Source organism: Rhinolophus hipposideros (assembly GCF_964194185.1).
Source record: "Rhinolophus hipposideros genome assembly, chromosome: 5".
Lineage (NCBI taxonomy): Eukaryota > Metazoa > Chordata > Mammalia > Chiroptera > Rhinolophidae > Rhinolophus > Rhinolophus hipposideros.
The window spans coordinates 79,502,255-79,522,628 of record NC_138051.1 but is presented as its reverse complement, the minus strand read 5'-3'; the positions used below and the strand labels follow the sequence as shown (position 1 = coordinate 79,522,628).

Genomic DNA, 20,374 nt, shown 5'->3' with positions numbered 1-20,374 from the left:
CTAGGCCATCTCCCGATCTACAGGTGACATCAATTTCTGCAAGACAGGTTGTCAGGGCCATCCCCAACCCTGCCATCTGTGGGGGAGGTCACACTCACCTCCAATTATTCGAACATTGTTGTCCTTTGTCAGAATTGCCTCAGCGTGGAAGACCAAAATTGGAATTCTCCTGCAGCCTCCAGTCCACATGATACATGGATGATCCCTACAACCGTAACAGAGGGCTTTATTTACAGCTCAAAACCATTCACTGCTGAAGCAAATCGCTGTGATTGGCTGCTTAACAACTTTCCTCCTGAAACAAGAATCCTAAACGTCCAATGGGAAACCCTTCCTTCTCCCATTCTCAGCCATGTGGTGTAGGATGAATTCCATCCCTGGTTCAGGGACGCACCCCAACAGGGCATTCCATCCCCCAGTCAGACTGGCTGCTTCGGGTACGAGCACATCAGCCAATTAATTAACTGGAGCCAGTGAGGATCAGGTGACATGATGTGAGACCCTCTGAGAAAGCGATGCTTTCTTTCTCTTCTTTAGCAGCTATAGAAGAGATGGCCTCTCTTCCCCTTGATGGTGTAAGAGAGAGGTCTGGAAGTGCTTCAGTCATTTTGTGACCTTGACAGGAGAGCCTGGAGCTGTTGGAGGAAGTCAGTGGAAGCCTGGCTGGTAGAATGAGATAAATGAGATCTTGAGTGGTACGCTTGGAATTGCAGAATCAAGTCTTTCCTAAACACGAGTGAATAAATTCTCTTTATTTTGAAGACAATTATGTTTCAGTCCCCAGCACACAGAAAGAATCCTAACTAATATATTCACAATAATTTATATACCCCTTTTACACCCTGTAGTCCCTCTTTAAGCCAATTAATTACGCATCCTAAGATTCTGAGCTAGGAACCCTAAATTAATACTAGTACCCCAATTAAAACCACATATTTTAAAGAAAGCCTATACTAAGTGGAACAGTAGATATTTTCCTCCAGAAAAGGACCTCTGACTTTACTCTCTTTCCCAGGAAATCTATGTTTAATCAATCTTAGTCAGATGTATATTTACTCACAGATTAGGAAACTTCAACCTCCTTAATGAAGGGAGGTAGAAAGGGAAGGAAATAACCCGAGTCCCTCCTATGTACCAGGAATTAAACTAAGAGCTTTCACATGTTATCTCACCTAACCCTCTTGCCCACACTATGAACTGAAGAAAGTGTCTCCGAGAGGATTAATTTGCCAAGGTCATACAGCTGGTTGAGTAAGGGGAAGTTACTGAACCCCAGCGTCTGTGTTCTTTCCACCTTTCCATCACCCTAATCACATTTCAGTGCTATTCTGTACATGGAACACCTTAAACTCAACTATTTGGGATCTCAAACCAATCAGTTTCTTAAATGGAATAAGATGCATTGAGCCATGATTCAGGCTGCTCCCAAAAACTCATATGACCACACCCCTTAACAAAGGCCATACCACAAATCTCAAGGCCAAGGCAGACTCTCCCAACCCAAGTTTAAAAGATCCACACTTTGAATGAACCAGCTGCCAGGCTACTGACCTTAGAAGTAAGTAAGGCAGGCTTTAGACTTGGAATGAGATGCCAAAAGCCTTTAGTGAGGAAAGCAAAGAACACCATACCTAGATCATTTCCTGTTTTCTAGAAATGGAATGTGGATACTTATTGTTCTGGCTCTTTGACCTGGGTGACAGTGCTCACTTCTGAGAAATGGTGTTTATAGGGTGCATTTTTTAGAAAGAAGGATGTGTGTGTGTGTGTGTGTTGCCTGCTTTTTAATCTTAAACACCTGTAAAATGTGGGCATGGGGCCAGATAATTCCTGTGATCTCTTCCAACTTTAATTTTTCCACTGTATTTCTAAGTCAGAGGATAGAGGGAAAACACAGGCAGCCTAAACTACAAAGTCTTGGACAGAAACTTTGGAAATTAGCCAAAGTTCCTCGTCAATCAAGCACTAGCTACAAACTGGCACCACTGCGCCTTAGCACTTAACTTAGAGATAACGTAAAAATGCCTCACAAGAGTCAGGAACACGCACAACTGGGAAGAGCCAAGGCCCTAACTAGACTATGTGTGGAAAGCCAAATTCCTGCCAGAGAAATCTTTTCACTTACAGCCTACGAAAAGAGAAGAGACATTAGACAAATTATTAATTCAGTAAGGTCAACTAAAACACACTTAAGGCAGATGCTAAATTGTCATTAAAATCATGCTCCCACCAGATGGTGCTACAGTGAAGATTCAAAATGATAAGAAAACTGAAAATTGGGACCTTAAATTTTCATTCATACCAGAAACTGGTATACATTAAGAAAATATGCTTTAGAGCCATGAAAGAACAAAATATTTAAATGATTAATTAACAAAGTAGACCCAATTTATGGTTTATCTTATTGAAAAAACCTAAGAACACTTTGGCTTTTGAGAAGCAATGTCATGAGGAATATATATTATTCACTCTTGGGATCCAGCCTTCATAATTCAAAACTTCCATGCCTTATTCTGACCAATGCCCCTGCTGGAAATGCCTTCCCCACCTCTGTCTGTTCATTGAATCCCACCCTCGAAAGCCCAGCTTGTCTCACCAGCTCCATGGAGCCTTCCCCAGCTCCCCCAGCTCACAGTGATGCTTTCTTTCTCAGAACTCCTATGGCACTCACTGTATAATTATTTGTTGATAATCTTTTATTTTTCCATGTAAATATTGATGATCTTTTCAAAGCCAGCTTTTATGATAGAAATTAAAGTTACTATTTTTTCAAGTGACAAAAGAAACCTTATATCAAATCCTTTTATGAAAGTTTCCACATCTATATGTAAATTTGCATTTGGGATCCCCGAGCAAAACATAGAAAAAGAGCCCCTTTTGCATTTACTATTTGAAATAATGCCATGCAAAACAAGTACTGTCTGGACAGTTTCTAGCCCTAAATTCCAGGGTTGCAAGGCACTGATACTTTAATATAGCCCAAGGATCTGAATATCTTTGGATCGAATCAACATCCTTGGATGATTTAAGGCCTTCTAACTTCCAAAACTTTTTAAATGTAGACCTACTGTTCCAAGTGTAAACAAGATTGATTTAGGATTCCTAATGTATAGGGAGTGGCCTGTTAGCTCAGTTGGTTAGAGTGCGGTGTTCACAACACTAAGGTCACTGGTTCGATTCCCACATGGGCCAGTGAGCTGTGCCCTCCACAACCAGATTGAAAACAACGACTTGACTTGGAGCTGATGGGTCCTGAAAAAACACACTGTTCCCCAATATTCCCCAATTAAAAAAAAAAATGATTCCTAATGTATAAAACAAGTGTCCGACAGACAAGACGACCCGATGGAACGAGATTAACAATCAAAAATCGACAGGAGTTTGAAAGGAAGGAGAGCAAAAGGTCTATGAATTTGGATTGGGGGAGAGGGAAGGGGATTACACCTTTACTTTCACTAACTTCTAGAAATATTTAACATTTGTCCATTACAAATATAGGCAGCAAAGCACAGCCGTATTAGCATTATCTGTGCCATTGACTCTACCTGCAATTAGATCTTTTTATACCATTTTACAGTTGATGCCAGTATCTTAAAATAGCATTTACATTTATCACTACTTCTCAGTTACGTTAGTTATTAAACGTGTCACTAGATCACCTGTGATCACAATCTTCCTCATCTGGTGGGATGAGTCTGGACAATGTTTTGGCATCTCTCCCCCAAGCAATTATTCAGCTACCAAATGGTAACATCTCACATTAGTGGTCCAGACATCTATGATGTTTCCTAGCATTCCCCACTTATAAGTAAGTGTTCCTCAAAGACCACCCTACAGTGTGCTGAGCTTATGCAAACTAAGCAAAAATTCTTCATGCTGCTGTCTTTAGAAAATAAAATTTAACTTCACCATGTTTCATATGAATGATCTTGTTATTTAATGTATTAATAAGAAAGCACGTTACTGTAACATGTCTTTTTTATTTTGATAACTGTATTTCAATGTAATTGGCATTCTTTGTAATGATATGTATTTTATTTTAAGCACTTAAAAATATTATTGACAAAAGATCCATAGCATTAAAAAAGATAAGAATGCCTGATCTAATGTGATCTAAAGCATAAAGTCCCTATTCATTCAATCACTCAGTCAGCAAGTATTTATTGAGTACCTACTATAACAGTAGGTTGAACCAACTAAAATTGTCAATATTTGACTGTTTTGACCTACCAAAATGGCAATTTCACACAGTTCAACCTAATACTTATCAGGCCCAATTGTTAAGCCCACTAATAAGAGAGATATTTATGGAATAAAAGAATGATCATGATATTGGAAAAACTAATGCTTGGAACAGAAGTTAAAAATTTTGTGAAATGGGTAAGAGGCAGCACACAGAAAGCAAAAAGTCACAAGAAGGCAAAGTGGCCAGAGGGAATTATCCACTTAATTATCCTGAATGAGAATGACCCAAATATAATATTAAATCTCTATTATTTTCTATAACCTAAAAGTGATGAGAAACCTTTCCCCAAAGCTTTATTAATGCTTCAATAATTTTTTCAACATAAATAATGTAATCTTCTTTTTATAATAAGAAGTCCACTTTAAATTCAATATTAAAGCCAGTAAGAATAATGCCTTATATTTGTATGGCACTTTATAATTTACAAAGTAAGTTCGTATACATTATTCTATTTGATCCTATACCCCTACAAAACAGCCCAGGAGATACTGTCCCCATTTTTCAGGTTACACAGCACACATATACCCAAGGGGACTAGCAGAAAATCTTAAAAACTAATCTTCACTTGAAGCCAGTCTTTCTCTTCATTCTCTGTGTTAAACAATAATGTTAAAGGAGGCAAAATTGCAAAGTGCTTCAAAATTCAATAAAACTAGGTATGAATCTCAATCCATCACTTACTTTCTATGTGTCCCTGAGGAAGTACTTTGATATACGCGTATTTGAGGCTGAGTTTAATTGAGACTAACAACATCTTCAGATTAAATGAGATACAGTAGCTAAAGCCTTACCATCGTCTATAATAGCAGCTGCATGCTTCACTAGCATTTATATTTTTATTATTATGAGAACCCAGCAATCAAGAAACTTGTCTCTAATCTAAACAAAACTCAGGAAACAGTGTGGTTTAATAGACACAGCGCAGGCTATAGTATTCTGACGTCTTGCCAAAGTTACTTTTGTCTGTCACCTGACTTACCTGTATCATCATCATTCTATCACTGTAAAGGCCTTTGAGAAAGTAACATAACCAATGTCACAGAGTTTGGAGACCTACTTTCTTCAATATCTGAAAATTTCAAAATCTCCTATTAGGAGCTCCATTCAAGAATTTACTAAGAGGGGCCGGCCCGGTGGCTCAGGCGGTTGGAGCTCCATGCTCCTAACTCCGAAGGCTGCCGGTTAGATTCCCACATGGGCCAGTGGGCTCTCAACCACAAGGTTGCCAGTTCAATTCCTCGAGTCCCGCAAGGGATGGTGGGCAGCTCCCCCTGCAACTAAAGATGCAACTAAAGATTGAACATGGCACCTTGAGCTGAGCTGCCTCTGAGTTCCCGGAAGGCTCAGTTGGTTGGAGCGAGTCCTCTCAACCACAGGTTGCTGGTTGGACTCCTGCAAAGAATGGTGGGCAGCGCCTCCTGCAACTAAGATTGAACATGGCACCTTGAGCTGAGCTGCCGCTGAGTTCCCAGAAGGCTCAGTTGGTTGGAGCGCGTCCTCTCAACCACAAGGACCACAAGGTTGCCAGTTCAATTTCTCGAGTCCCGCAAGGGATGGTGGGCTGCACCCCCGGCAACTAGCAAGCGCAACTGGACTTAGAGCTGAACTGCACCCTCCACAACTAAGATTGAAAGGACAACAACTTGACTTGGAAAAAAGTCCTAGAAGTACACACTGTTCCTCAATAATAAAAAAGAAAGTCCTGTTTCCCTTCCGCAATAAAATCTTTAAAAAAATAAGTTTACTAAGAGCTTCCACCTGCAACATCAAGAGCCTATGTTCATTCATGAGTCCAGGTAAGACCTTCAATTAGATCACGGATAAAGGCTAAAACCAGAGTCCAACAATACCAAAGGAAGGATATTGGGTAAAAGAGTATATCAGTAAAGAGAACTATTTTCCATCCTAGAAGCAAAGGTCAAAAGTAGGCTTTCTATTACTTACTCTTGGCTTACCACCTCCTCATCCTCTGAGGATGATGCTGTTTCCTCCAGGTCCCGGGCCATCACGACTGGCATTTCCTTTAGGGTTTGTCATGCAGTCAGCAGATGGGGGTGCCTCAGAGACCTTTCCTTGCAGATTCACTGGATCAAACAATTTGGGTGGCACAGATTCCTGTAAGAAAGCCAAATGATGTGACGCACACACAATGAAGTTGTCTATTTGTTGATTATTGCTGATGGTCTTCCAAGAAATGAAAATGAATCTTTACCTAAATGGTGCCCAACCTCTAGCAGCTTGCCTTCTATCCCAGTGCCTCACGAATGCCCCCAAAATCAAGTATTCTTTTTTAAACATATTGTCTGTCCTCTATGTATCTGAAGACTGTTAAGTTCAAGTTTCTCATTTTTCTATTATAAACTATATCTAACATGCACCAAAAGAACAAACTTACTTAACTTTTAGGAAAGTTTAAGGTAGGTGGATGATCGCCTAAAACACAGATTCCTTGCTACTAGAAAAACGTGACCTGGGTTAAAAGCAAAAACTCAAGATTTAAGATCCTTGCAAATATTTCTTTAGCTTCCATGACAAGCACACAAGTTAAATGCCCTCATGTTTCGACTAAAACAAATTCAACCACTGAAGCAAAAGATTAATATATTCTCCTGAATCAAGGTCATAAATAGCTGGGGTTGGGGGGGGTGTCCTTCTAAACCCTCTCAAAAGTTACTCTCCCTTGCAAAAAGCCACAAACCGTGACCTGAATCTCAAATAGACATTAACATTAGGATATTTCCAATTTCTAACTGAAAACTTTTTGCAGAGAAAAAGTATATGTTCGTTGTGCTTGAGAAAGGAATAGAAATTACAGATAAAGAAAACGAAAGTATTTAAATGACCATAGTTCCATCATTCTGGGATAACCACTTGATGTCAATCTTTCCAAACTTCATTTTTCTATGCATTCATATATACGATAAAATGACAAACAGGACCAAAAAATGCGGATCCCGATTAGGATCCCTACAGATCTTCAGCGGAATGGGCAATACCTAACACCCTTCAAAGGCGGTCTTCCAAGGATTCCCAATGGGAATTCTCGGTCTTTCCCAAATGATGGCATGTCTTTTCAATTAAAACAAAACCTCCATCAAGAAGGGATGTCAATCTGTCCCAGGCTGTCTGTAGAGCAGGGAGAGGGCGTTCGAAAGATTAAGGACGCTCGCCCAAGGCGTGTCCTCGCCCTAAAGGGATCAGCTCCTCGGCCCCACCCCTGGCTCACCCCAATCCGGGGTAGGTCCGCAGATGCTCCCCACGGGAAGGACGCGGACGACTCAGCCGCAGCAATTCAGCCCGGCGCGCCCGGAAGCCAACAGCTGCTCCCGGACTCCGAGAGGGAGGGAAGCACAGCGGCCGGCGCCCGCCCAGCCCGGGAGCGCACCTCCCTCGGGTAAGGGAGCGCGCCGGCGCAGGCGTTTACCTGTCTCATCTTCCCATGGCTCGGGGCGGGCAGGCTGGGGCCGCGCTCAGCGCCTACCTCCCTCCTCCTTCCCCAGCCGAGCTCGCCGCGGCCGCGGACGGGTGCTTCCCCCGTTACTACAACAACCAACAAGCAACCGCCCTCTCGGAGCCACTGCGCAGGCGCCCGCCACCTGGCGCTGAAAACGCTCGACTTCAGGCGCGGACGAATGTCGTCAACGCCGAGCAGCGCGGGCTCAGAGCCCGCTCTCAGCAGTAAAAGCTTGACTTCTTTTTCCGCCTTTTCCCTCCGCCTCTAAAGGATTGACTCCCAGCCTGGCGTTCTTCCGCCACGCTCACCAGGCGGGTTCACAGCGTGAGCGGCGTACCGCGGCGGAGATTGGGGCAGCGGCAACCGCTGATTGGCAGTAAAGGGGTTCACGCCCCATCTCCTGCTTGAGCGGAACCAGAACAGCCAATCAGAGCGAGGACTGACGGAAACGGCCCAATCCTAGAGCCAGGTGAGGGCGGAGGCGGGGACAAATGGCTCAGGTGAACTCCCGGCTGGAGCTGTCTTTGGCGTGGTATCTTTGCTGCTGCTGCTGCTGCTGCTGGGCTGGGGTCCTGTCGCCAGGTAAGGACAAGATGGGGGAAGACGAGGGATGTAGGTGTCAGTGTGACTTCTGATTGAAAGGATCCAGAAAGGAAACCTTTTGGGGGAAAAGGGTTCGAGAAGCCATGAGGAGGAGCTAAGAAGATGTAATTCCATTGTTAGATGTTTTTTTATCTCCATGGGTTTTATTTAAGTCAAGCTAATTGAAATCAATGCTCAGCAAAGGTTGCTCTAAGCTTTTGTTTTTAGACGAAAGTGCATGACCTAATTGTATTCTCTATACAGTTGGAAGGCCAAAGAGGACATGGTATGGTTTTGTCGTCCTCAAAAATGGAAACTTCATCAAAATATTCTCCAACTTTGAGGCACTGTGGAGTCCAACAGACCGTGCGTCATAGTTCAGCCCTGCCATAGAGTAGCTGTGTATCCCCCCAAGCGAATCCCCTAACTTCACCGTGCCAACTTTCATCTGTAAAATGAAAATATTACTACTGTCTACAACATGTCAGGCGGTGCTGTTCACAGTGCCTGGCGCATACAAGCGCCTGACAACTGTTACCTGTTGTAATTCCTCTTGCCACCCAGTGCCAACACTGCTGTTGCTTTCCCACATAATTTCTATTTCTCAATCACAGCAGTTTATTTATTTTTTTCACTTTTAGATGGTTCTTCTAATGTATGGAGCGTGGCGTACGCTGAGAACCAGAGTAGAGAAAACCTGAGGCTGTAACTATGGCCCTCACATCACAGGTTTCATTCAAATACGTAAGGTTTCTATACCCTTGGAAGGATCGGTCATCAGTAGCCAGGCAGGGAGCTGTTGTTAGCAGATTTATAATTACCGTTCCGCCACTTGCATGACGAAGGAATGACATGAAAAACCAGGCTAGAAGGAAAGATGGAAGAGGACTGACTCCAGCCAAGAGAAAGGAGTTCTGATGTAGGGTAATATTGCGGAGGAATTTCTCAAGACACAGATAAGCACTGTTGCTCTATTGCAAAATATACTGTTGATCTACCACTAGTACTTTGACTAAATATCAAGACCAATTGCTGTAAGCCTTGCACAGAAATCCACTTTATTACTTTATAGGAATATTTGTACACCCCCTCTTCTTCTGTCCCTTTCTTTTTCTCCAGGTTTTCTGCTGGGTTTGTCATTTCTACCCGCTGCATTATTTATCCTTTTTCACTCTGGGTAAAGGTCAGCACACTTTGGTTTAGGGCAAATGTTCAAAAGCAGTGTGCAGTGTCAAGGTAAGGGTAGTGTGTTCAGATAACTGGGGGTAGATGAGCCTGGGGGAACTGGAGAGGAATTTATGAAGTGATTGACCAAACAGTCTTAGTACAGCCCTCATGCATGGGACATAGGTTCACCAGAGAGGTGAGAAAGGTTATGGTTCAAGTAGACTGACCGTCTCATGTCCTTTGCCTTTGTTTCCAAGGCGTGAAGCCCTTTCAGGTTTGAGGGGAGTCATGAGTCGTTTCCTGAATGTGTTACGAAGTTGGCTGGTTATGGTGTCCATCATAGCCATGGGGAACACGCTGCAGAGTTTCCGAGACCACACCTTTCTCTATGAAAAGCTCTACACCGGCAAGCCAGACCTGGGTAAGAAGTCAAATAACTGCGTCCCTTGTGGCCCAAATTGTGGTTTTTGACTAGGCTTTACATCAGAATAACCTAGGAAACTTACAAACAAACAAAGCATTGGTGCCCATTTCTGTCTCCAAAACTATTTACTGAAATTTTCACCCCCTGGGTGGGGCCTAGGAATCTATTTTTCAGTAACGTGCCAGGTGATTCTGATGCTGCCTACTCTAGCCTTTGGAAGCCACTAGAATACGAGACTTTGTGGATAGCCCTTGGCCGTTTTCACCCCAAAGTTGAATACTGTCTCTGAATACTGTCTCATTCATTTTACACCACCATAGGCAGTCTGTAAAAAAAAGCAGTATAAGGGCAAATGAGGAAATAGAGTTACTTGGTGACTGTGATGCCCCACTAGAAAGCCATAAAGAAACTTTTCATGTCGTCTCAACCCTCTTCAGAAATCCAGTCATGGCACACATGGTTACATTCCATGTTGCAGATGGAGAGTCACTAATCCAAGGTCTTCCCAAACCATGATTTAATCCCTGAGAAGACATCCAAAATCCCTCCAAGTTGGTTTCCCAAAATGGAACTCCAGAAGGCCGATGGTGGCCATTCCCAGTTTCCTGAGCCTCTCTGCTGCGTTTTCACATTTCAGCTTGCACTTCCTTGTATTGATGTGTGGGATTGCTTCAGCTACAGCACCATTTCACAACAGCTGACAATTCTGTGTCACATGTATAGTTAACCCAGATTCAGGCTCTGACCTAGCTCATTTTCCTGCAACATCTAGGTATAAAATGAAACTAAGTAGGCTAAGGCTCATTTTGAAAAGCTGAAATACAATAGGAATAAAGAACCTTGAAGAGTGAGCAGGACAATTCCTTTTTCACCCTCAAACACTGCCCTCCGACAGTCTAGGAATCCTGTATAGATTCACAGGATTTTAGAAGTTATCTGGTCTAGCCCTTTGAATTTAAGTTGAGACAGAGAAGCCCAGGGGTCAGGTGACTTGCTGAGGGCATAGAGCTGAGCAAAAGCAGTGTGTGTGTGTGTCCAGCCCAGAAGCAGAGACTGCCTCCTGGACCCTCATGATCTGGGGCTGTCATGGCACCCTGCAGATCATAGCAGTACGCTGGGAGAATTTCACCTGATGCCTAATCTGGTTAGAGTTGACGAAATATTCCACTTTCGTTCTCACTAACCACAGAAATTTCCTCAGTCTTTTCATCAGAAAAGCTATCAAATTGGTTTATAAAGAATATAGCCCACTAGGGCTAACTGCTAGATATTTGGTTGGTGAATGGAATTTTTTTCTCACCTAACTACTATCTAAAGGTCTTCAGGGTTCTGAGATTGATCTAACTGTCTGGTTTTGCAAAGGCTAGACAATCCTGAAAGACCAAGTAAACATTTTGGTTTTCAGATCTGTCCCTTGAAATTTCTCTTGCTGAATAGACCAGCAAAGGCGGTCTCTTTGCATTCACTGTTTTGGCATTCCAACCACGAGATGCCTTAGGTCAGTGGCTGTATATTACAATCACCAAGGGAGGGGGTTTTTAGAAAATACTTATGCCCAGGTCCACCTCCAGAGATGTGATTTCATTGGGCTGGTACCCAGGTCTTGGTAATTTTATAAAATGCTTTCAATTAATCTAATAAATGCCCAGGGACAAGAACCACTTTATGGTGGAATATGATCCATACTTTCAGGTCAAGATCTTTAACACAGTAGTGTCAGAACAAAGCCACCACGAGTAGGGTGACCTTGGCAAACACTAAAGAAACAGTGCTTTGTTCCCCAACCATGTGTACGGGCAACCAGCTTGGTTTGGGCTTTGTTCAAATGATATAGATTTGGATTCAGGAGGAGACCCAGGGACTTAAGTCTCTTTACGACTAAATGTGGGCATCTAGACAGGTCCAGTATTTCTGAGTTCTCTCCTTCATCAGCCTGGAAAGTCGACGGACCTCCCAGGCATCCTGTACTGCCAGACCACTCTCTGCAACATTCCCCCAAACCTGTCCTGATCAGACTCCCTGGGCTTCACCAACACCAGAGTGGCTTCCAAAGCAGAGGTATAAAGTACTGCAGCCAGGAGTTATTTGCCCAACTGGGCCTTTTGTTGGGTTTCCACTCTTGGAACTCCCCCGACCAGCTGTAGACATTGGAAGAGGAGCTGAGCACGTCTCACTTGGGAATTCCTTCCATGCCTTCCAGTTCCCATTGCAGCACCAGAGTCTCCACTCGGCCCAGCCAAAGGTCATTCAGGCTCAGCTCCCTGCCTCCCATGAACCACCAGTGAAGTAGAAAGAGCTCGGAGGGGACCCTAACCTTCCCCTTCCCAACACTCTTGCTTTTCTCTGTTACACAGTGAACGGCCTCCAAGCTCGGACCTTTGGGATCTGGACGCTACTCTCGTCAGTGATCCGCTGCCTCTGTGCCATCGACATCCACAACAAGACGTACGTAAGGGAAGGAGGAGCCTTAGCATCCTTTTGTTGGAAATTAGGTGCTAAGCAGACCCACGGTGGGCCGCCCCCTGGAGACCTGTTCCTTTCGATACGTTAGCCTAGAATGTGGAGAATAAACGGTTCATAGGTTCCATTCCTTCCAGGTTTAAAAATATATAATAGGTCTAACAGGTCTTTAAAGTTTGAAAATTCTTTGGAACTGACATAGCAAACTGGCAGGGCCATGATCCAGTGGCCTGCAGCATACCCCTCCTCTTCTTTACTAAAGAATCAGCCTTTCTTCTCCAAAGAAGTAGTATGCTCTTTTTAGAGCTGCCACCCACACATACCTTATTCTTACATTTTTCCTTAAACAGGAAAGAACAGAAATCACAATCCATGAAAAAAGGGACCCACAAGTAAACTGCTTTATGGTTATGCAGAGGCGGGTGAAAGAGAGCCCAGGACTCCTCTGTCTGTGTACGCCTCTCTAGGGTACTCAGACTAGTGTGGTGTAAGTGCAACAATAGTAGCCTCTTGTCTAGAGAATGCTGTAACTGGTGCTGGCCACTAGAGGGGGCTTGAGCCGTGTCCCCAACAACAGTCATCACCACAGTCAATGGGGAACGTTTGCTCAGATCAGTGGATAAAATCACCAAAACGCCAACTTCACACTAAAATATTTTTTGTCTTATCCAGACTCTCAGCATCTGGGCAAGTGAGGAGGTAATGATATTTATTGAGCCCCTCTTATTGTGCCAAGAGCTTCCATCTATGTGACCTTGATTAAGTCTCTTAGCCCTGGGGCTTAGTGATTTTCATTCCTGATTTTTGCAGATCTACATATTAGAGACCCAATTAATTTAAACTGATGAAGAACTGACACAAATGGGATTTGAAGCAGGGCTATTAGCCCTGCCATGTCTCCCATTTTATTTTTAAACATTTTTCTTTTTTCTTGGTTTTTTTTTTGAACTTGAAACTGTGGTTTACTTATTCTAGATTGACACGTATTTTGGAAATAGTGTGGTTTTGTGGAAACAGCCTGGGGCCTGAGAATGAAAACAAGAAAATGGGTTCTGGCCTCCGTTCTATTGGTAACCAGCTTTATAGAAACAAGTTTATTATATACCTTCTCTGCATCTCAGCCTCTTCGTGTATGAAAGGAGACTCGTATGTCTGTTCTACCTCTCAGGGTGACTGGGTGGGAATAAGGATTGAATAATCATTTTAAAGACCTTTAGCATCATGAAGAATCGCTGACAGGTAGATAGGTATAAGGGGTGTATGTTTTGTTTGCTGTGCTTTTGGAATGAGCAAAAACAGCTCAGACTTATCTTTACCTCTATTACCCATTCATTTACCCTTCTCCAAATACAGGACAGCTGCAAATGCTGATGTCTGTTTCCAACCTTTTTTTAGCCTGGACTTTTGTCCATGTACTTCTGATTCTATTCTCTCCCTGACTGGAAACTCAAAGTCCACTCCCCTATACACATATTTGTTAAATGTATAAAAACATGCACAGGAATGATAAAAGTCAAATTTAAGATATTGGCTCCTCCTGGGGAAGGGGGAGACAGGAGAATGGGGTCAGGATGGGATAGGGGTACACAGGATGCTTTAACTGATATCTATATTTTATTTCTTAGAAAAAAAGCATCTGAAGCAAAAACGTCAAAATGCTCAGATCTGATGGAGCAGGGTATTGATTGCATAGCGGTAAATTATAGTATCTTATCATTTGTCATTTTTTGTATGTCTGGAGTATCTCATAATTTTACAATTTTCCCAGTTAAAAAACAAGATACCAGCAATCCAGTCATCCTGTACCCTATCTCTTCCCCACCTCTTTGTCAAGGCTGAGGAACAAGTTCTCTTCCCATGAGGGTGTCACCGCCTCCTCCATCTGACCATTTTCCTGGACAAAGACACAAAATAACCAGCCCACACTGCAAGAGCATCCAAAACCCCCGAGGTTCTTGGTGCTCATTCCCCATTCGGTCAGGTGGGTTCTGGCGACAGAGTCAAGCCAATTTGAGTAAGTGGAATATGTAAGCGTGGTTGATCCAAAATCGTCTACACTGCCTGGGATTGCCGTAGTCCAGACCCTGCCCACCTTGCTAAGACGTGGAGGTCCACTCTGGATGCCTGGACCATTCTCTTCTCGGTTTAGCAGTTGAAACCTTCAGTTTTGCTCTAGCAGCGAATAAATGGATGTGATCAAGCAGCCAGGTCTTTCTCAGAACCAAGTGTCCTTTTCCTTTAGTCACTGTGACTTCCTGGGCTTATATTTGTGTGTATCAAGTCTGACCATGACTTTTCGTCTGCATGGAACAAGCAGTACTTCAGCTCCCATTTCTGTCTGCTCCCTGTAGGCTCTACCATATCACACTCTGGACCTTCCTCCTCGCCCTGGGACACTTCCTCTCCGAGTTATTTGTATATGGGACCGCAGCTCCCACCATCGGTGTCCTGGCACCCCTGATGGTAGCAAGTAAGCATGCAACCACCCTAGACCTCCCATGGGAACGGCCCAACCCTAACATACATACAAGCGGTACAAGAGAGTGTCGTGCTTATGTTAGCCACTAACCTTTTCTCTGTTTTTAGGTTTCTCAATTCTGGGTATGCTAGTTGGGCTCCAGTACCTAGAAGTAGAACCAGTATCCAGACAGAAGAAGAGAAACTGAGGCCAATATGACCATCTCCGAGACATCGTCTTCCATCTTTACTGTCTTCTTCCTTCATCCTCTCTGTGCTTTAATTTCTTCTTTTCTGCTCCATCATCAGCCCCCTTATCCACTAATAGCCTTTTACCTTTTGTTTTGGGGTATTTTTACATTAAAAAAATTTTCTTTAAGTTATAACATGCATACAGAAAAGTATGTACAATTTAAAGAATCATTTTAAAGCGACTACTCTGTACCTCCAGCCAGATCAAGAAACTCAGTATCTCAGAAGCCTACTGTGTGCTCTTCCCTCGCCTGCAGCCTCTTCCAGGATCTCTTTTCCAGCCTTCTGGCTGTTTTCCTTTTATTTCCATCCCTTGATTTGACTTGTGTGGTGGGAACACATGGACTGTGAAACTCAAAGCTGCTGCCTCACCCAGAGCAGCTGCCACCAAGGGCTGTCTCAAGGGGTTGTCCACCCACACTGGGCTCCTCTCTGCTGCTGGACCCGAGACTCTGAACCATCCGAGGGACTGGCAGTTCTTCTAAGAAGGGCTGCTCTGTGAGGGAACGTGGCTTACATCCTTGTATCTGCAGGGATCAGGGTTGGAAGAGTCTGGGCTGTTTTTAGACCTAATCAGTTGTATTTGTGTAACAAATTTTGTAATAAACAGAAAAACCCTCTGCTCTGCTCAGTCCTTGTACTTTGACCTCCCTTAAGCCTAGAGCACTCCTGCCCTCCTCTGAGCCCCAGCCCAGGGACATCACAGCTCTCTGCTGATCAAACACACTGCAGTAAGTAGGACAGCTCAAAACCCAGGCAAACCTGGCTGCCTCTGGCTCCTTTTGTCACTCGTTCATTTCCCTTGAAGTCAAATCGTCCTCCTCTCCTTTCCCACCTCCAAGGTTCTGAGTTCACAACTGAATAGTCAGGACCCGTGCTTGTTTTCTTCCTAAGAAACAGATTCCTGAGGAAGCAGAGGCCAAAAACCAGGCAGCATAGAAGAAACAGCTGCATGACAATGAAAAGAACCCTGAAGCCCAAGGATAATACACTAGAGCAGTCAGTCTCCCTCCAAACCGCCCTGAGGGGCTTCACACTGGCTGGGCCCTCACACACAGCGTGTGGACTGGAGAGCCCATTTATTATTTCAGCAAGTATGTACTGAACACTTACCCCATGCCAGGCACTTGGGAAAGAGAAATGAATGACCCTGCTCCCAATGTGGCCCTTACACTGTAGTCAAGGAAATAGACAATAAACAAGCCAACAAGTGAAAGAACAACTTCAGTGATAAGAATTTTAGAAAACAAGTAGTGTAATCAAGAAAGGAGAACCCTGCATAACTTACATCATCAGGCAGCAGGAGGTAAGATTTTAGTTGGGACTTGAATGCCCAGGTATCTTATCTTAAGATATGCAGCAGGTATTTAGGGCAGAGGGAGCAGCATCTGGAAGGCAGGGACGGTCTTGCTCACGTACTAAGATCAGTGTAACTACATTATGGTGAAGTTAGGAAATGGAAGGCAGGAGGTAAAGGGAGGCAGGGGACTTGTAGAGCAAGATAGGAAGCTTGAAGTTGATACTTAAATGTGTTGGAAATGATCAGTTAAGGCTGTTTAGGTGAAAAGAACAAAATCTACCTTAAACTAGCTTACACAAGAAACTAGCTTAAACTAGCTCACAAAATAGGAAAGTTAAGAGGATTATAGGCTTCAGGAACGGTTTGATCAGGACTCCGCTCCATTTCTCAGCACCATTTCTTGTGGCTCTGCCTGCCTGTGTTGACTTCGTCCTCAAGCTGGCTTCCTTTATGGTGCCAAGCGTGATTGCAGCACTTCCACTCATATCCCCATACTAGTACATCTAGAAAAATAGCTCAGTGCTGAGTACTGTCTGTCCCTTACCAACCATTGTACGGCAACAGGAAGAACAGCAATGTTCTTACAGAGATAACATTTGCATGGAGATCCACATAGAACCCAAGAAAGGAGTGAATGAAAGCATAAGGTGATTTGGAGATCACAGAAAGGTGATTCCAGATAGATAACGACATGATCCCAAAGGACCTAAGAGATAATGTAGTTAGCAGACACTGAATATTAGATTTCTTTAACAGCCCAGACTTGGCTCCTTTCCCAGATGATTTAAAGTAGAATTGCTGACAGACAAGGTGCCAGAATACCACAGGTAGTGTGACTCTCTAGGCAAGAAACATACAGAAAACCGGTAGCAGCAGCATATCCACGTAACACACAAGGCGAGCGAGATTGGGCAGGGAGGAGTGGCGGCAAGGAGGACAGTTCGGAAAGAAGACCGTATCAACTGCAGATGCGGAAACCGTGGACTCCAGCCAGAGCAAGCGGGTGCACGGCTGGGGTGACTATAGAACAAACACTTCAGACACCCTCTGAAGCAGAGCCAGAAACAACAGCGGGCTCTCTCATCAGCAGTCACACTCGGGCAAACCTTCATGTGTACACAGTATGAAAAGCGGTCGGGGTCATGCGTTGGATATTGAGTTGCAGTCTCCCACGTAGGCCGACAGTAACCTTTACAATCTTGTCTTTTGAAAATAACCCACTAGTTATCTCGTTAGGGAGACCACCTCAGGGATGATGTAGATGCCTGATCACTGCACTGTACACCTGAAGCTGAAGCTGAACAATAATGAATGTCAACTACAAGTTTATATGTGTGTATATAGTTACAAGAAGCGGAGTACAGCATTAGGAATAGACAGTGGAAATGTAATGACTCTGTGCGACGTCAGAGGGATAGTGGATGGGGGAAAAGGGATTGACAATGTGAGGGATATAAATGAAAACTGTCTAACTATTACATTGTTTTGTGCACCAGAAACTCCTAACTAAAAAAAATTAATCAAAAAATAAACAACCCACTGGGATGGTGACATATGTAAAACCAGGACCCCTTCTGTGGTCCTCTAGCCCCCACGCCCCACCCCTCCAGCCCTTTCCCACACCACAGTCACAGTATTCAGAAATGTGCAATCATCTCGTGGGGACTCCCGGAAGCCATCACAGCCCCATCAAGTGACAAGACAGACCACTTGGACAATCTTTTACTGCCCTAAAACATCGGGTTTACAAATAGGAAATACAAATTATGTTTTTAAAATAAAGCAATGGATTCAGTAAACATTTTGTTAATACATTTTAAGAGGCTGAAGAGTCAACACCTTTCTCTTTATCAAAAAGTAAGGCACACTTGCTCTCCATCTCTCTTCCACCCCAAACTCACACCCCCCACCACCTGAAGTGTACACTTCTTTTATTACGTACAGTGTCTGTACACATACACACACACACACACACACACACACACACACACACACACACACACACACCTGGCTCTGCTCAGGCACTGGCCCAAGCACCCCAGCACTGTTGCCAGTGCAGGCTGCTCCAATGTGTTGAGTCCAGGGGTGTGGCCACAGCAAAACAGCATAGTGGTCATGACTGCAAGCTGCTCAATGTACAGGAGATATTACCAAAATATCTTATTTTCAGGAGGTGCTACCCAAGGCCATGAGTAGAGCCAGACAGCAGGTTAGGCAGCAGAGGAGGGCAGTTTGGGTTGGTTTAAATTTAGAACTGATAAAAATTATTGCCAGGAGGGGGTGGGTGTGCAAATACTGTCCCCACCAGAGGTGGGATACACGAAATTCATGCAGACCACTCAATTCCCATTTCAAGGACCACTTGCCTTCTGCCCCTTTCCTCTTATTGCTCAGAAGCAGCTTTGGATTTCTCAGGGTCGAATAAATCAAGGTTAGTCTTCAGTAAAGGTTATAGGAAGTTGGCTGGTATTTCCCTCATTCCGGGCCAGTGACTAAGTTTCTCACGGCAGTGTCCAGACGAAGGCATCAGAGCTGACTGACACACACAGAAGCCCCTGGGCAATGGTGTCTTTTGCAGAAAAGAACCTCCCCGTGCCCAAATCAAGCTACCCAAGTCCCCAAACACAGACGGGCCTTCACAAACACACTCAGAAGACAGCCACCAGCAAACCTCACACACCAAGGCAATTAACCTCCCCAAAATTGGTTTCTCCTTCATGGCCACAAAGGTTTTCTCAAGTTTATTAATGTTTGGTTTGATCAGCTCAGGAAAGAGGGTTTGGAGACAGACTCCAGCACTAGGCCAGGAGAACCTAGGCTCAGAGTGCTGGTGGGCTTGTTCTGCTGAAGCTCATTCCAATGGTGCTTGCCCTCCCACAGAACGTCAGCAGTCAGTCTGACGACCCACGAAAGACCCTCATCCAGAGCAGTTGCCATTCCTGAGAATTGGGCTTCTAAGGGTCTTAAGACACTAGAAAAAGTTAATATCCTGAATAAGCTCTCTTTCCATGATAATTTTGCAGGCTTTCTCCATGAGGGATGGAGGTGAAGAGGGAAAGCCAGGCACCACTACTCACCAGCCTCTCCCAACACCAGCTCCCAGAATCCCACAGGGGAGGGGGCAGGATCTGCATCTGGTGAAAGGTGCGACTTTCCCCAGTTAGACCATGCGAGCACTTGAGTGGGTTCCAGCAGGCACAGACACTGCCGTCCAAGCCACAAATATTCCAGCGGGTTCCCTCCAAAAGCTGCTCCAGCAAAGCGCTTTGTGCTGGCAGTGAGCGCTGTGCTGACTGAAGAGGTGGGGGTGTTCTCTGTGTTCCCTGAGTTGCAACCACTTTCCTCTCTCAGAGATTTTCCTCAGACACGGTGGTGGGGGCTTTGCTGGTATTGCTCTCCTCCTCCTCCTCCTCCTGGAGTTTCTACAAGGCAAAAAAGCAGACAGCCCTTTGGGTGACAAAGCGCACAAGTGCTCCCTGGCTGGAGCAACTGCCTGTCAGAAACAAATCAGCAAGTAAACAAGGGCCAGAGGCCACCCAGCATCTTCCAGAGTGAACAGAGGGAACAAAAGTAAGCAGCCCCTGGCACAAGTGTGCTACACACACACACACACACACACACACACACACACACACACCATCACAATGTCATCAAAGGAAAAACCAAACAGGCCAGCTACCTGCGATGCCACAGAACCATAAACCAACCCCCTCCAAGTGCCACTGTTCTCCCCTCATACTCCCTCCCTGATCTGACAGCTTAAAACTCACCTGGGCTGACCATCAAGTAGCTATCCAAAGGGCCAGGTCTGTAACTCCCTCAGAATTTCTAACTACCCCCGTTTGGAGGCAGCCCCCAGGACGTGGAATATTATTATAATGTGCATGGATGGAATGGATGCAACAAAGAATTTGTATAAAGGCAGGACGCATAACTGCATACATCAACTCGATAGCTAAAAATATGTATATATACTTTATGCATAGAAAAAGACTTTGGGTCAGTTTGGCTTTGGCTTTTTCAGGGAGAAAT

At 44.3% G+C, this 20,374-nt stretch overlaps 3 protein-coding genes across 20 annotated transcripts in view; 1 reads left to right on the top strand and 2 right to left on the bottom strand.

Moving 5' to 3' along the window:
• The window catches only part of TTLL5 (tubulin tyrosine ligase like 5), a 241,135-nt gene extending 233,126 nt beyond the window's left edge, over positions 1–8,009 (bottom strand). For 14 of the 18 annotated variants that reach the window (XR_013993323.1, XM_081048131.1, XM_081048142.1 and 11 more), the window contains exons 1-3: positions 7,671–8,009; positions 6,191–6,361; positions 99–205 (exon numbers count right to left, since the gene is read on the bottom strand). Coding sequence is in view for 16 of the 18 variants with exons in the window: in XM_081048131.1 (XP_080904257.1) it covers positions 99–205; positions 6,191–6,264 (181 nt within the window). In the remaining 2 variants the exon portion in view is untranslated. Of the gene's footprint in view, positions 1–98; positions 206–6,190; positions 6,362–7,472 lie in introns of those variants that run through there. The other 4 variants (XM_081048141.1, XM_081048133.1, XM_081048147.1 and 1 more) reach the window with 3 other exon arrangements.
• On the top strand, positions 7,868–15,674 carry ERG28 (ergosterol biosynthesis 28 homolog). Its single transcript, XM_081048149.1, has 5 exons — positions 7,868–8,282; positions 9,707–9,870; positions 12,228–12,318; positions 14,685–14,803; positions 14,920–15,674. The coding sequence occupies exons 2-5, from the start codon at positions 9,738–9,740 to the stop codon at positions 14,997–14,999; spliced, it is 423 nt and encodes a 140-aa protein (XP_080904275.1). The 5' UTR covers positions 7,868–8,282; positions 9,707–9,737; the 3' UTR covers positions 15,000–15,674.
• Positions 15,675–18,048: 2,374 nt separating this feature from the next.
• Positions 18,049–20,374, bottom strand: part of FLVCR2 (FLVCR choline and putative heme transporter 2) — a 55,375-nt gene continuing 53,049 nt past the window's right edge. Inside the window, exon 10 of the mRNA XM_081048128.1 lies at positions 18,049–19,764. Coding sequence (XP_080904254.1) covers positions 19,690–19,764 — 75 coding nt within the window. The 3' untranslated portion in view covers positions 18,049–19,689. The remainder of the gene's footprint in view (positions 19,765–20,374) is intronic.